At 34.3% G+C, this 17,733-nt stretch overlaps 1 protein-coding gene across 4 annotated transcripts in view; it reads left to right on the top strand.

Moving 5' to 3' along the window:
- LOC100376877 (CCR4-NOT transcription complex subunit 2-like) overlaps positions 1–12,622 on the top strand; it is a 48,788-nt gene extending 36,166 nt beyond the window's left edge. For all 4 annotated transcript variants that reach the window (XM_085506498.1, XM_085506497.1, XM_085506499.1 and 1 more), the window contains 3 exons: positions 2,680–2,854; positions 9,754–9,854; positions 11,231–12,622. In XM_085506498.1, coding sequence (XP_085362624.1) covers positions 2,680–2,854; positions 9,754–9,854; positions 11,231–11,480 — 526 coding nt within the window. In that variant the 3' untranslated portion in view covers positions 11,481–12,622. The remainder of the gene's footprint in view (positions 1–2,679; positions 2,855–9,753; positions 9,855–11,230) is intronic.
- Positions 12,623–17,733: the final 5,111 nt, after the last annotated feature.

The following is a 17,733-nucleotide window of genomic DNA, read 5'->3' as shown; positions in this document are numbered from 1 at the left end:
TCTTGGTATCCAGTGATACTGCCAAGAGATGTATGTGTTGCTGTCCTCTTGACATCCAGTGGTACTGCCAAGAGATGTATGTGTTGCTGTCTTCTTGGCATCCAGTGATACTGCCAAGAGATGTATATGTTGCTGTCCTCTTGACATCCAGTGGTACTGCCAAGAGATGTATGTGTTGCTGTCTTCTTGGTATCCAGTGGTACTGCCAAGAGATGTATGTGTTGCTGTCTTCTTGGCATCCAGTGGTACTGCCAAGAGATGTATGTGTTGCTGTCCTCTTGACATCCAGTGGTACTGCCAAGAGATGTATGTGTTGCTGTCTTCTTGGTATCCAGTGGTACTGCCAAGAGATGTATGTGTTGCTGTCTTCTTGGCATCCAGTGGTACTGCCAAGAGATGTATGTGTTGCTGTCTTCTTGGCATCCAGTGGTACTGCCAAGAGATGTATGTGTTGCTGTCTTCTTGGCATCCAGTGGTACTGCCAAGAGATGCATGTGTTGCTGTCTTCTTGGCATCCAGTGATACTGCCAAGAGATGTATGTGTTGCTGACTTCTTGGCATCCAGTGGTACTGCCAAGAGATGTATGTGTTGCTGTCTTCTTGGTATCCAGTGGTACTGCCAAGAGATGTATATGTTGCTGTCTTCTTGGCATCCAGTGGTACTGCCAAGAGATGTATGTGTTGCTGTCTTCTTGGCATCCAGTGGTACTGCCAAGAGATGTATGTGTTGCTGTCTTCTTGGTATCCAGTGGTACTGCCAAGAGATGTATATGTTGCTGTCTTCTTGGCATCCAGTGATACTGCCAAGAGATGTATGTGTTGCTGACTTCTTGGCATCCAGTGGTACTGCCAAGAGATGTATGTGTTGCTGTCTTCTTGGCATCCAGTGGTACTGCCAAGAGATGTATATGTTGCTGTCCTCTTGACATCCAGTGGTACTGCCAAGAGATGTATATGTTGCTGTCTTCTTGGCATCCAGTGGTACTGCCAAGAGATGTATGTGTTGCTGTCTTCTTGGTATCCAGTGGTACTGCCAAGAGATGTATGTGTTGCTGTCTTCTTGGCATCCAGTGGTACTGCCAAGAGATGTATATGTTGCTGTCCTCTTGACATCCAGTGGTACTGCCAAGAGATGTATGTGTTGCTGTCTTCTTGGCATCCAGTGATACTGCCAAGAGATGTATGTGTTGCTGACTTCTTGGCATCCAGTGGTACTGCCAAGAGATGTATATGTTGCTGTCTTCTTGGCATCCAGTGGTACTGCCAAGAGATGTATGTGTTGCTGTCTTCTTGGCATCCAGTGGTACTGCCTAGAGATGTATATGTTGCTGTCTTCTTGGTATCCAGTGGTACTGCCAAGAGATGTATATGTTGCTGTCTTCTTGGTATCCAGTGGTACTGCCAAGAGATGTATATGTTGCTGTCTTCTTGGTATCCAGTGGTACTGCCAAGAGATGTATATGTTGCTGTCTTCTTGGTATCCAGTGGTACTGCCAAGAGATGTATATGTTGCTGTCTTCTTGGTATCCAGTGGTACTGCCAAGAGATGTATATGTTGCTGTCTTCTTGGCATCCAGTGGTACTGCCAAGAGATGTATGTGTTGCTGTCTTCTTGGCATCCAGTGGTACTGCCTAGAGATGTATATGTTGCTGTCTTCTTGGTATCCAGTGGTACTGCCAAGAGATGTATATGTTGCTGTCTTCTTGGTATCCAGTGGTACTGCCAAGAGATGTATGTGTTGCTGTCTTCTTGGCATCCAGTGGTACTGCCAAGAGATGTATGTGTTGCTGACTTCTTGGCATCCAGTGGTACTGCCAAGAGATGTATGTGTTGCTGTCTTCTTGGCATCCAGTGGTACTGCCAAGAGATGTATGTGTTGCTGACTTCTTGGCATCCAGTGGTACTGCCAAGAGATGTATGTGTTGCTGTCTTCTTGGCATCCAGTGGTACTGCCAAGAGATGTATGTGTTGCTGTCTTCTTGGCATCCAGTGATACTGCCAAGAGATGTATGTGTTGCTGTCTTCTTGGCATCCAGTGGTACTGCCAAGAGATGTATGTGTTGCTGTCTTCTTGGCATCCAGTGGTACTGCCAAGAGATGTATGTGTTGCCGTCTTCTTGGCATCCAGTGGTACTGCCAAGAGATGTATATGTTGCTGTCCTCTTGACATCCAGTGGTACTGCCAAGAGATGTATGTGTTGCTGTCTTCTTGGCATCCAGTGGTACTGCCAAGAGATGTATGTACTGCTGACTTCTTGGCATCCAGTGGTACTGCCAAGAGATGTATGTGTTGCTGTCTTCTTGGCATCCAGTGGTACTGCCAAGAGATGTATATGTTGCTGTCCTCTTGACATCCAGTGGTACTGCCAAGAGATGTATGTGTTGCTGTCTTCTTGGTATCCAGTGGTACTGCCAAGAGATGTATGTGTTGCTGTCTTCTTGGCATCCAGTGGTACTGCCAAGAGATGTATGTGTTGCTGTCTTCTTGGTATCCAGTGGTACTGCCAAGAGATCTATGTGTTGCTGTCTTCTTGGCATCCAGTGATACTGTCAAGAGATGTATGTGTTACTGACTTCTTGACATCCATTGGCACTGTCAACAGATGTATATGCTTTGTTCACGCTACATGTAAGGTTTTAGTGTGAACAATTTTAATGCCTGTTTCTATTTATCATAGTTCAAGTATCAGAAGTATGAAAGACTCAAATTTCAAGAACGATCTCTTTTTGGACCTTTCCAGAAACCTGTATAGTACTTTTTCTTCACCGTGGGCGGATACGCCGTGTCGACCACAAGATATTGATTTCCATGTTCCACAGGAATATCTAACTAATGTCCATATAAGGGATAAGGTAAGTTCTGTAATGAACATACATTGTGGTGTTAGTTAAGTAATGTCCATATACGGGATATAGCAAGTTTTGTAATAACCATATATATCATATTTTCCTGATCATAAGCCCAGGGGCCTCGACAAGTAAAATCTGGGAAAGTAATCATCCATTGTACCTATCTTACCACTCACGAAAAACTATCTAAATTACACCTTTCGTTCATCATATCCGACTCGGGATATTACATCTTTTTGAAGAAAAAAATAAAACGAAACGAGTCATCATTGATTTCCACAACACTTTCACAATGAAGAAACAACCTTTTCATAAAAATACACACATTCTATTACAATACGATTTACCTACCATCTGAATTTACAGTGCCAAAATGGATAGGGTCTGTGGGAAAACAGTTGAATGCACGGTCATTATCTTCGTTGTGGGGATGTATTTGATTATTGCAAAGCAAAGCAATTTTCGCCATGGTGTTTTTCAGCATGATTTAACCTAAAACAACAGGTCAAGTCTTTTATTAACCAATCCAAATGCTGTCATACTGACGAAGTTTTCTGATTATTGATGATGTAATTTTTTATGCAATGCGGGAGTGAATTTCCACAATGTTAAAATGCAATCTGTCAGCACTGATTTCGATGAAAAATTGTCATTTTTTCCAATGAAACCTGGTGATTAAAAATTTTCAAGAAGTGCGTGAGTGTGAAGGAAGTCTCGCCAACAGATCACGTTGAGGGATAGTTTACTCGTTCACACTCATATTAGTCTCAATGGAACAGGTTTCACAAACCAAACTATCGTACTAAGCATGATTTTTATGCAATGAAACACTTTTTACATGCATATTTTAATAAATGTTGTTGACGCCAGGTAAAAACAGCCTGGGTTTATAATTAGGGATGCCCTCAACTTGTTAAATATCTAAAAATAGAAGGGTGGGCTTATACTCAAGGAGGGGCTTATGATCGGGGAAGTACGGTAGTGGTCTTGTCTAACTAATATCCATATAAGGAATAAGGTGAAGCTATAATTGCCATATTTGGTGATCTTAACTAATATCCATATAAGGAATTAGGCAAGTTTTGTAATGATCATATATGGTTGTCTTGAACTAATATCCATATAAGGACTAAGGTGAGTCTGTAATTACCATATTTAGTGATCTTAACTAACAAATGTCCGTGTATAATGATATAGAACATTTTATAATAACCATGAAAGGAATATTGCTCTGCTGTCTCCATAATGATCATACTTCTGGTCTGAGCATTTTACCACAGATATGTTTTATCCCAGCTTGAGTTAGCACCGAACATGTTGATTTTGTTTTGTAAACACCACAGTTATATTCTCTATACGTCTCTTGGTATTTTCACACTGTTTGAATAATACAGAAAAACCCCATATCCATTCGTCACTTGGTTTTTCCATATAATTTGAATAATACAGGAATACCCCATATCCATTCGTCACTTGGTTTTTCCATATAATTTGAATAATACAGGAATACCCCATATCCATTCGTCACTTGGTTTTTCCATATAATTTGAATAATACAGGAATACCCCATATCCATTCGTCACTTGGTTTTTCCATATAATTTGAATAATACAGGAATACCCCATATCCATTCGTCACTTGGTTTTTCCATATAATTTGAATAATACAGGAATACCCCATATCCATTCGTCACTTGGTTTTTCCATATAATTTGAATAATACAGGAATACCCCATATCCATTCGTCACTTGGTTTTTCCATATTGTTTGAATAATACAGGAATACCTCATATCCATTCGTCACTTGGTTTTTCCATATAATTTGAATAATACAGGAATACCCCATATCCATTCGTCACTTGGTTTTTCCATATAATTTGAATAATACAGGAATACCCCATATCCATTCGTCACTTGGTTTTTCCATATAATTTGAATAATACAGGAATACCCCATATCCATTCGTCACTTGGTTTTTCCATATTGTTTGAATAATACAGGAATACCTCATATCCATTCGTCACTTGGTTTTTCCATATAATTTGAATAATACAGAAATACCCCATATCCATTCGTCACTTGGTTTTTCCATATAATTTGAATAATACAGGAATACCCCATATCCATTCGTCACTTGGTTTTTCCATATTGTTTGAATAATACAGGAATACCTCATATCCATTCGTCACTTGGTTTTTCCATATAATTTGAATAATACAGAAAAACCCCATATCCATTCGTCACTTGGTTTTTCCATATAATTTGAATAATACAGGAATACCCCATATCCATTCGTCACTTGGTTTTTCCATATAATTTGAATAATACAGGAATACCCCATATCTATTCGTCACTTGGTTTTTCCATATTGTTTGAATAATACAGGAATACCTCATATCCATTCGTCACTTGGTTTTTCCATATAATTTGAATAATACAGAAATACCCCATATCCATTCGTCACTTGGTTTTTCCATATAATTTGAATAATACAGGAATACCCCATATCCATTCGTCACTTGGTTTTTCCATATTGTTTGAATAATACAGGAATACCTCATATCCATTCGTCACTTGGTTTTTCCATATTGTTTGAATAATACAGAAAAAAAACCATTTTCCTACATCACCTTGGTCTTTTCCATATTGTTTGAATAATACAGGAATACCTCATATCCATTCGTCACTTGGTTTTTCCATATTGTTTGAATAATACAGAAATACCTCATATCCATTCGTCACTTGGTTTTTCCATATAATTTGAATAATACAGGAATACCCCATATCCATTCGTCACTTGGTTTTTCCATATTGTTTGAATAATACAGGAATACCTCATATCCATTCGTCACTTGGTTTTTCCATATTGTTTGAATAATACAGAAAAAAACCCATTTTCCTACATCACCTTGGTCTTTTCCATATTGTTTGAATAATACAGGAATACCCCATATCCATTCGTCACTTGGTTTTTCCATATAATTTGAATAATACAGGAATACCCCATATCCATTCGTCACTTGGTTTTTCCATATTGTTTGAATAATACAGGAATACCTCATATCCATTCGTCACTTGGTTTTTCCATATTGTTTGAATAATACAGAAAAAAACCCATTTTCCTACATCACCTTGGTCTTTTCCATATTGTTTGAATAATACAGGAATACCTCATATCCATTCGTCACTTGGTTTTTCCATATTGTTTGAATAATACAGAAATACCTCATATCCATTCGTCACTTGGTTTTTCCATATAATTTGAATAATACAGGAATACCCCATATCCATTCGTCACTTGGTTTTTCCATATTGTTTGAATAATACAGGAATACCTCATATCCATTCGTCACTTGGTTTTTCCATATTGTTTGAATAATACAGAAAAAAACCCATTTTCCTACATCACCTTGGTCTTTTCCATATTGTTTGAATAATACAGGAATACCCCATATCCATTCGTCACTTGGTTTTTCCATATAATTTGAATAATACAGAAAAACCCCATATCCATTCGTCACTTGGTTTTTCCATATAATTTGAATAATACAGGAATACCCCATATCCATTCGTCACTTGGTTTTTCCATATTGTTTGAATAATACAGGAATACCTCATATCCATTCGTCACTTGGTTTTTCCATATTGTTTGAATAATACAGAAAAAAACCCATTTTCCTACATCACCTTGGTCTTTTCCATATTGTTTGAATAATACAGGAATACCTCATATCCATTCGTCACTTGGTTTTTCCATATTGTTTGAATAATACAGAATTACCTCATATCCATTCGTCACTTGGTTTTTCCATATAATTTGAATAATACAGGAATACCCCATATCCATTCGTCACTTGGTTTTTCCATATTGTTTGAATAATACAGGAATACCTCATATCCATTCGTCACTTGGTTTTTCCATATTGTTTGAATAATACAGAAAAAAACCCATTTTCCTACATCACCTTGGTCTTTTCCATATTGTTTGAATAATACAGGAATACCCCATATCCATTCGTCACTTGGTTTTTCCATATTGTTTGAATAATACAGAAAAAAACCCATTTTCCTACATCACCTTGGTCTTTTCCATATTGTTTGAATAATACAGGAATACCTCATATCCATTCGTCACTTGGTTTTTCCATATTGTTTGAATAATACAGAAAAAAACCCATTTTCCTACATCACCTTGGTCTTTTCCATATTGTTTGAATAATACAGGAATACCCCATATCCATTCGTCACTTGGTTTTTCCATATTGTTTGAATAATACAGAAAAAAACCCATTTTCCTACATCACCTTGGTCTTTTCCATATTGTTTGAATAATACAGGAATACCCCATATCCATTCGTCACTTGGTTTTTCCATATTGTTTGAATAATACAGAAAAAAAAACATTTTCCTACATCACCTTGGTCTTTTCCATATTGTTTGAATAATACAGGAATACCCCATATCCATTCGTCACTTGGTTTTTCCATATTGTTTGAATAATACAGAAATACCCCATATCCATTCGTCACTTGGTTTTTCCATATTGTTTGAATAATACAGAAAAAAAAACATTTTCCTACATCACCTTGGTCTTTTCCATATTGTTTGAATAATACAGGAATACCCCATATCCATTCGTCACTTGGTTTTTCCATATTGTTTGAATAATACAGAAAAAAAAACATTTTCCTACATCACCTTGGTCTTTTCCATATTGTTTGAATAATACAGGAATACCCCATATCCATTCGTCACTTGGTTTTTCCATATTGTTTGAATAATACAGAAAAAAAAACATTTTCCTACATCACCTTGGTCTTTTCCATATTGTTTGAATAATACAGGAATACCCCATATCCATTCGTCACTTGGTTTTTCCATATAATTTGAATAATACAGAAAAAAAAACATTTTCCTACATCACCTTGGTCTTTTCCATATTGTTTGAATAATACAGAAATACCCCATATCCATTCGTCACTTGGTTTTTCCATATAATTTGAATAATACAGAAAAAAAAACATTTTCCTACATCACCTTGGTCTTTTCCATATTGTTTGAATAATACAGAAATACCCCATATCCATTCGTCACTTGGTTTTTCCATATAATTTGAATAATACAGAAAAAAAAACATTTTCCTACATCACCTTGGTCTTTTCCATATTGTTTGAATAATACAGAAATACCCCATATCCATTCGTCACTTGGTTTTTCCATATAATTTGAATAATACAGAAAAAAAAACATTTTCCTACATCACCTTGGTCTTTTCCATACTGTTTGAATAATACAGAAATACCCCATATCCATTCGTCACTTGGTTTTTCCATATAATTTGAATAATACAGAAAAAAAAACATTTTCCTACATCACCTTGGTCTTTTCCATACTGTTTGAATAATACAGAAATACCCCATATCCATTCGTCACTTGGTTTTTCCATATAATTTGAATAATACAGAAAAAAAAACATTTTCCTACATCACCTTGGTCTTTTCCATATTGTTTGAATAATACAGGAATACCCCATATCCATTCGTCACTTGGTTTTTCCATATTGTTTGAATAATACAGAAATACCCCATATCCATTCGTCACTTGGTTTTTCCATATAATTTGAATAATTCAGAAAAAAAAACATTTTCCTACATCACCTTGGTCTTTTCCATATTGTTTGAATAATACAGGAATACCCCATATCCATTCGTCACTTGGTTTTTCCATATAATTTGAATATTACAGAAAAAAAACATTTTCCTACATCACCTTGGTCTTTTCCATATAGTTTGAATAATACAGAAAAACCCCATATCCATTTGTCACTTGGTCTTTCCATATTGTTTGAATAATACAGAAATACCCCATATCCATTCGTCACTTGGTTTTTCCATATAATTTGAATAATACAGAAAAAAAAACATTTTCCTACATCACCTTGGTCTTTTCCATATTGTTTGAATAATACAGAAATACCCCATATCCATTCGTCACTTGGTTTTTCCATATAATTTGAATAATACAGAAAAAAAAACATTTTCCTACATCACCTTCGTCTTTTCCATATTGTTTGAATAATACAGAAAAACCCCATATCCATTTGTCACTTGGTCTTGCTATATAGTTTGAATAATACAGAAATACCCCATATCGATTCGTCACTTGGTTTTTCCATATAATTTGAATAATACAGAAAAACCCCATCTACCTACATCACCTTGGTCTTTTCCATATAGTTTAAATAATACAGAAAAACCCCATATCCATTTGTCACTTGGTCTTTCCATATTGTTTGAATAATACAGAAATACCCCATATCGATTCGTCACTTGGTTTTTCCATATAATTTGAATAATACAGAAAAAAAACATTTTCCTACATCACCTTGGTCTTTTCCATATTGTTTGAATAATACAGAAAAACCCCATATCCATTCGTCACTTGGTTTTTCCATATAATTTGAATATTACAGAAAAAACCCATTTTCCTACATCACCTTGGTCTTTTCCATATTCTTTGAATAATACAGAAAAACCCCATATCCATTTGTCACTTGGTCTCTCCATATTGTTTGAATAATACAGAAATACCCCATATCCATTCGTCACTTGGTTTTTCCATATAATTTGAATAATACAGAAAAACCCCATCTACCTACATCACCTTGGTCTTTTCCATATTGTTTGAATAATACAGAAATACCCCATATCCATTCGTCACTTGGTTTTTCCATATAATTTGAATAATACAGAAAAACCCCATTTACCTACATCACCTTGGTCTTTTCCATATTGTTTGAATAATACAGAAAAACCCCATACTTGTACATCCCTTTTTATATTTTTTAAATAAAACTGATGATTCAACTCTCTTACACCTGTTGTTCTTTGCTTTTCATTTCAGTTGGCTCCCATTAAACTGAGTCGGTATGGAGAAGATTTACTATTTTATTTATATTATACGCATGGTGGGGATGTCTTACAACTCGCTGCAGCTGCTGAACTGTGAGTCCATATCTGTAACTATTGATATTATCCAGTGAAAACAACTGATTGTATTCCAAAGTGTTGGATGCAGACTTTATTGGGAAATATGTGTCACATTTGTACATTTTCAATTGCTAACATCAAGCACCAATGAAGCATGCAACTGACAATGAGTTACTTTTGATGATCATCAATACTCTGCACGTGTTAGGTGGCAGCATCACATAAAATGTTGTTTGCTTTTGAGCTATTTGTTAGTGAATAAAGTTGACCAGTACAAACTGGTGTGGAATAAATATTAAGCTTATTTTGAGAATATTGCAAAAGTAGTCAGGTACAGAAACTCGTTGTTAATATGATCACCATATTGGATTTGTTCATATATTGATGTACTTTAAAATCTGTATTAGAAGCCGCGACTTCTATTAAAATGGTAGAATGCAACAGAGAGAATGCGGCTTCTATTAGAGCATCTACACTTATGAGAAATAATGAATTTTTGATTCTCAATTATTCAAAAAGATTGGGTGCGACTTCTATTAGAGATGCGGCTTCTAATACAGATTTTACGGCAATATACGTATTTTTGATTGCCATCAGTAGAATGAAAAGTGTACTGAAATAGTCAATTGGCATTTAAGTTAATTTATCACATAGAAGTAGCAATGCATAAATGTTGCTAACTTTCCATAATTCTCCTTAATGTTTTGAAAATATCTTTACTGTATTTACTGTAGAAGCGAATTTCTAATAAAAATACATATAAACGAAAAATTGCATTAGTTGTATACTGAATCATTAAAATATAATATTGAACATAGAAAAAATCTCTGTATTTTACGTAAGTGCACTACTCAGCACATTCAGTAGTCGTGTGGTCACAATTGATATTTTTATCACAAGATATTGAATTTGTTTTAGCTTTTAGACTTTTTTTGATTTCTTAAAAAAAGTAGTAAGTTCTAAATTCTTCAGGAAAAAATAGAAACAAATCCCCTTGCACAATCACCCAGTTGCAATTGCACATTATACTTTTATAGGTCAGAGCACTGTGACATGATAAAAACCATTGACATGTGTCTGACAACAATTGTTTCACACCGATCTGCACTATTGTAGTTAGCAATATTCTCTGCAAAGGTTGTTCATAACTTGTTTTATTGAAGATAAATAAATGTTTGTTTAATTGCAGCCACAGCAGACAATACTCTTATTTGCCAACCAGTTACTGTTGGCAACCAGTTACTGTTGGCAACCAGTTACTGTTGGCAACCAGTTACTGTTGGCAACCAGTTACTGTGTATATGTACGTGCACAAAATGTGAACTGCTGATATGCCGCCTATTCGACTCACTATTTATTGTCATGAGAAATACCATTGTATCATTTTATAGGTATACAAGGGACTGGCGATACCACAAAGAAGAGAGAGTCTGGATAACAAGGGCGCCAGGAATGGATCCCTCGGTCAAAACAAATTCGTACGAACGCGGAACTTACTACTTCTTTGACTGTCATGGTTGGCGTAAAGTGGCGAAAGAGTTTCATTTAGAATATGATAAGTTGGAAGATAGACCTCATTTACCATCATCGTTTCATCACACTCAATCCAATACTGGTACTACTCCTGTTATGGTGCATTGAGCGAAAGGGTTATAAGTATGCAACATGTTAGAATATTTCAACGTGATAAAAACAAACAAAGTGCATTTGTAGTCATGAGGCTGTTACCATTTTGTTGTTCCTTTTCTCATCCTGTTCAATTCTGTCTATATATAATTCAGTGGAAATTATTATAATTATTTCCATTTGCATTTTTTTTGTCAACCTGTCATTTGGTTATTAAGTTAGTACGAGATCTGTATTATCAAATAGCTAGCCGAGTTAAGAGGACAAGTTGAGCATGATATGATTTCAATGAAATTTTCCACCTTTCTACACATCTATAATGTCAATATAACTGTGCAAATTGTAACTGATTACAGATTGTGTTTATAATGATCCTCGTCTTCAACATGTGGTTGGTCTCAAACTCAACTGTACCCATGTCACAGAGACTTACGAATCCTTCTATCAGGAATACCATTTTACCTTGCCTGTAATGGAAATGCTAGCAAGACATAATTGTTAACATATCTACTATTATTACTATTAATTCCTGTGTGGTATAGCGTGACTGGGTTCTTGAAATTTCTTTCTATTGGTATACCACCAAAACAAACATGAGGGCTTCATATGCATGTCATCAGCTTGTCAAATAAGTAGCCCAGGTATATATAGACCCAAAGAATTTTTAATTTTCAAGCCATGATGCCACTTCTGCAACCCACTGAAAAAGTTTCTTCTAAGGGTTTCTGATCTTATATTGATAATTGTAACAGATTGTTTTCTCGCCCTGTAACTTGCAGAAAAACAAGTGACCTCCTTTGGTGTGAACCTATAGAGGGCACCATTTCATTATGCAATGTAATCTTATGTCTGAATAAAGCTAATCATGATAGAAAACTTCTTGGAGGAGAGAATCAACAAACTCTGTTTTATGGCTTATAATTCTTTAAGCCCTGTATGTTTGTAAATTATCCGTTGGCTCCAATATTCAACAGACCTGCATATTTTGTTTATGACAAATTGTTTTTATTTTCAGCTATGATTGTCATAAACCTTTTCATGGTATATTTTATTTTGTAATATTTTTTTTCTGTTAAAAAGTACTTTTTGAAGTGTACATAAAAGTATTTGATATGTACATTTATCTTTATTATGATTAAAAGTTATTGTCTATCACAGTCTTGAAGTGTCTATCTGGTAATCAAATTGGAGGAATGAAATGTAGGTGTTCCAATAGTGATATGATTTAGGCGTATATTTGACTTCAATTTAATGAAAAGCATTTGTCTTGTTCGAGTTTTGTATCAAAATGAAGGAGCAATAATTTTACTAAGCCATATTTGCCTTACACTGATTGATAAAAAGTATAACTTGAAAACCTGAATTCCAAATTCTAGGACCTTATGACACTGGTAAGGTAAATTAGTCCCCCCCCCCCTCCAGGGCTCCCTAGTTTGTCAGTTCAAATGCTTTCCAACAAGTGATAACATGACAACAAAATTTGTCTACTGAAAACCTCATTTTAAATGTCTGAATGGAAGAATACTTGAAGATTAGAGGTAGCTTCCATGTCACTTTCGTTGCCAGGTGTTTAAGGTTTATTGGCTCAACCATAGGTCCACTGAGCCTATATGGGATGGGTTTCTGTCTTTCGTCTTTCGTCTGTGCACGGCTTCTCAAAAACCGCTGAACCATTTGACTCAATTTTTGATGTGTGGATGCCTCGACTCCCAGCAGACAGTGGAAGCTAGCAGCCACAGTCTATCAGGCATAATAATGCTTTGAATCAAAGTTTATCACATCTTTTTGCATCACGTAATCATAGTTTGACATCAATATATTAATGTAAATGGCTAATATTCATTTAAACAGAGAAATTCTAACAAATGTACTCACTCCCCCTGAAATTGTATCTATGTGCGTGTATATAAACACTACTCGCAATATTTTTGGGGAAATATTGAGTGTGCACCTTATCCACTTATATGAAACATGCATGTATTGATTACAATTTGTGATAGGTGATATTTAATAATTAGCAGACAATTTTAAAATATAGAAATCATAATTGTGGTAGAACTGCCCTATCTATTTGCTAGCAGACACTAAGTCACAAATTACAGTAAAAATATTGAGTGTGCACCTTAACCACTTATGTGGTATGAAACATACATGTATTGATTACAATTTGTGATAGGTGATATTTAATAATTAGCAGACATTTTTAAAATATAGAAATCATAATTGTGGTAGAACTGCCCTATCTATTTGCTAGCAGACACTAATTAAGTCACAAATTACAGTAAAAATATTGAGTGTGCACCTTAACCACTTATGTGGTATGAAACATACATGTATTGACTACAATTTGTGATAGGTGACATTTAATAATTAGCAGACAATTTTAAAATATGGAAATCATAATTGTGGTGGAACTGCTCTTTTTGCTAGCAGACACTAATTAAGTCACAAATTACAGTTAAAATATTGAGTGTGCACCTTAACCACTTATGTTATATGAAACATACATGTATTGACTACAATTTGTGATAGGTGACATTTAATAATTAGCAGACAATTTTAAAATATGAAAATCATAATTGTGGTAGAACTGCCCTATCTATTTGCTAGCAGACACTAATTAAGACACTAATTACAGTAACAATATTGAGTGTGCACCTTAACCACTTATGTGGTATGAAACATACATGTATTGACTACAATTTGTGATAGGTGACATTTAATAATTAGCAGACAATTTTAAAATATGGAAATCATAATTGTGGTGGAACTGCTCTTTTTGCTAGCAGACACTAATTAAGTCACAAATTACAGTTAAAATATTGAGTGTGCACCTTAACCACTTATGTTATATGAAACATACACGTATTGACTACAATTTGTGATAGGTGACATTTAATAATTAGCAGACAATTTTAAAATATGGAAATCATAATTGTGGTAGAACTGCCCTATCTATTTGCTAGCAGACACTAATTAAGTCACTAATTACAGTAAAAATATTGAGTGTGCACCTTAACCACTTATGTGGCATGAAACATACATGTCTTGACTACAATTTGTGATAGGTGACATTTAATAATTAGCAGACAATTTTAAAATACGGAAATCATAATTGTGGTGGAACTGCTCTTTTTGCTAGCAGACACTAATTAAGTCACAAATTACAGTTAAAATATTGAGTGTGCACCTTAACCACTTATGTGGCATGAAACATACATGTATTGACTACAATTTTTGATAGGTGACATTTAATAATTAGCAGACAATTTTAAAATATGGAAATCATAATTGTGGTAGAACTGCCCTATCTATTTGCTAGCAGACACTAATTAAGTCACAAATTACAGTTAAAATATTGAGTGTGCACCTTAACCACTTATGTGGCATGAAACATACATGTATTGACTACAATTTGTGATAGGTGACATTTAATAATTAGCAGACAATTTTAAAATATGGAAATCATAATTGTGGTAGAACTGCCCTATCTATTTGCTAGCAGACACTAATTAAGTCACTAATTACAGTAAAAATATTGAGTGTGCACCTTAACCACTTATGTGGCATGAAACATACATGTATTGACTACAATTTGTGATAGGTGATATTTAATAATTAGCAGACATTTTTAAAATATAGAAATCATAATTGTGGTAGAACTGCCCTATCTATTTGCTAGCAGACACTAATTAAGTCACAAATTACAGTAAAAATATTGAGTGTGCACCTTAACCACTTATGTGGTATGAAACATACATGTATTGACTACAATTTGTGATAGGTGACATTTAATAATTAGCAGACAATTTTAAAATATGGAAATCATAATTGTGGTGGAACTGCTCTTTTTGCTAGCAGACACTAATTAAGTCACAAATTACAGTTAAAATATTGAGTGTGCACCTTAACCACTTATGTTATATGAAACATACATGTATTGACTACAATTTGTGATAGGTGACATTTAATAATTAGCAGACAATTTTAAAATATGAAAATCATAATTGTGGTAGAACTGCCCTATCTATTTGCTAGCAGACACTAATTAAGACACTAATTACAGTAACAATATTGAGTGTGCACCTTAACCACTTATGTGGTATGAAACATACATGTATTGACTACAATTTGTGATAGGTGACATTTAATAATTAGCAGACAATTTTAAAATATGGAAATCATAATTGTGGTGGAACTGCTCTTTTTGCTAGCAGACACTAATTAAGTCACAAATTACAGTTAAAATATTGAGTGTGCACCTTAACCACTTATGTTATATGAAACATACACGTATTGACTACAATTTGTGATAGGTGACATTTAATAATTAGCAGACAATTTTAAAATATGGAAATCATAATTGTGGTAGAACTGCCCTATCTATTTGCTAGCAGACACTAATTAAGTCACTAATTACAGTAAAAATATTGAGTGTGCACCTTAACCACTTATGTGGCATGAAACATACATGTATTGACTACAATTTGTGATAGGTGACATTTAATAATTAGCAGACAATTTTAAAATACGGAAATCATAATTGTGGTGGAACTGCTCTTTTTGCTAGCTGACACTAATTAAGTCACAAATTACAGTTAAAATATTGAGTGTGCACCTTAACCACTTATGTGGCATGAAACATACATGTATTGACTACAATTTTTGATAGGTGACATTTAATAATTAGCAGACAATTTTAAAATATGGAAATCATAATTGTGGTAGAACTGCCCTATCTATTTGCTAGCAGACACTAATTAAGTCACAAATTACAGTTAAAATATTGAGTGTGCACCTTAACCACTTATGTGGCATGAAACATACATGTATTGACTACAATTTGTGATAGGTGACATTTAATAATTAGCAGACAATTTTAAAATATGGAAATCATAATTGTGGTAGAACTGCCCTATCTATTTGCTAGCAGACACTAATTAAGTCACTAATTACAGTAAAAATATTGAGTGTGCACCTTAACCACTTATGTGGCATGAAACATACATGTATTGACTACAATTTGTGATAGGTGACATTTAATAATTAGCAGACAATTTTAAAATATGGAAATCATAATTGTGGTGGAACTGCTCTTTTTGCTAGCAGACACTAATTAAGTCACAAATTACAGTTAAAATATTGAGTGTGCACCTTAACCATCTATGTGGTATGAAACATACATGTATTGACTACAATTTGTGATAGATGACATTTAATTATTAGCAGACAATTTTAAAATATGGAAATCATAATTGTGGTAGAACTGCCCTATCTATATAATGCTAGCAGACACTAATTAAGTTACAAATTACAGTTAAAATATTGAGTGTGCACCTTAACCACCTATATGGTATGAAATATACATGTATTGACTACAATTTGTGATAGGTGACATTTAATAATTAGCAGACAATTTTAAAATATGGAAATCATAATTGTGGTAGAACTGCCCTATCTATATAATGCTAGCAGACACTAATTAAGTTACAAATTACAGTTAATATATTGAGTGTGCACCTTAACCACCTATATGGTATGAAACATACATGTATTGACTACAATTTGTGATAGGTGACATTTAATAATTAGCAGACAATTTTAAAATATGGAAATCATAATTGTGGTGGAACTGCTCTTTTTGCTAGCAGACACTAATTAAGTCACAAATTACAGTTAAAATATTGAGTGTGCACCTTAACCACTTATGTTATATGAAACATACACGTATTGACTACAATTTGTGATAGGTGACATTTAATAATTAGCAGACAATTTTAAAATATGGAAATCATAATTGTGGTAGAACTGCCCTATCTATTTGCTAGCAGACACTAATTAAGACACTAATTACAGTAAAAATATTGAGTGTGCACCTTAACCACTTATGTGGCATGAAACATACATGTATTGACTACAATTTGTGATAGGTGACATTTAATAATTAGCAGACAATTTTAAAATACGGAAATCATAATTGTGGTGGAACTGCTCTTTTTGCTAGCAGACACTAATTAAGTCACAAATTACAGTTAAAATATTGAGTGTGCACCTTAACCACTTATGTGGCATGAAACATACATGTATTGACTACAATTTTTGATAGGTGACATTTAATAATTAGCAGACAATTTTAAAATATGGAAATCATAATTGTGGTAGAACTGCCCTATCTATTTGCTAGCAGACACTAATTAAGTCACAAATTACAGTTAAAATATTGAGTGTGCACCTTAACCACTTATGTGGCATGAAACATACATGTATT

This window comes from Saccoglossus kowalevskii, chromosome 12, assembly GCF_978046115.1.
Source record: "Saccoglossus kowalevskii chromosome 12, keSacKowa6.1, whole genome shotgun sequence".
Classification (NCBI taxonomy): domain Eukaryota; kingdom Metazoa; phylum Hemichordata; class Enteropneusta; family Harrimaniidae; genus Saccoglossus; species Saccoglossus kowalevskii.
The sequence above is the reverse complement of the archived record's forward strand: the minus strand, read 5'-3'. Positions and strand labels throughout refer to the sequence as shown.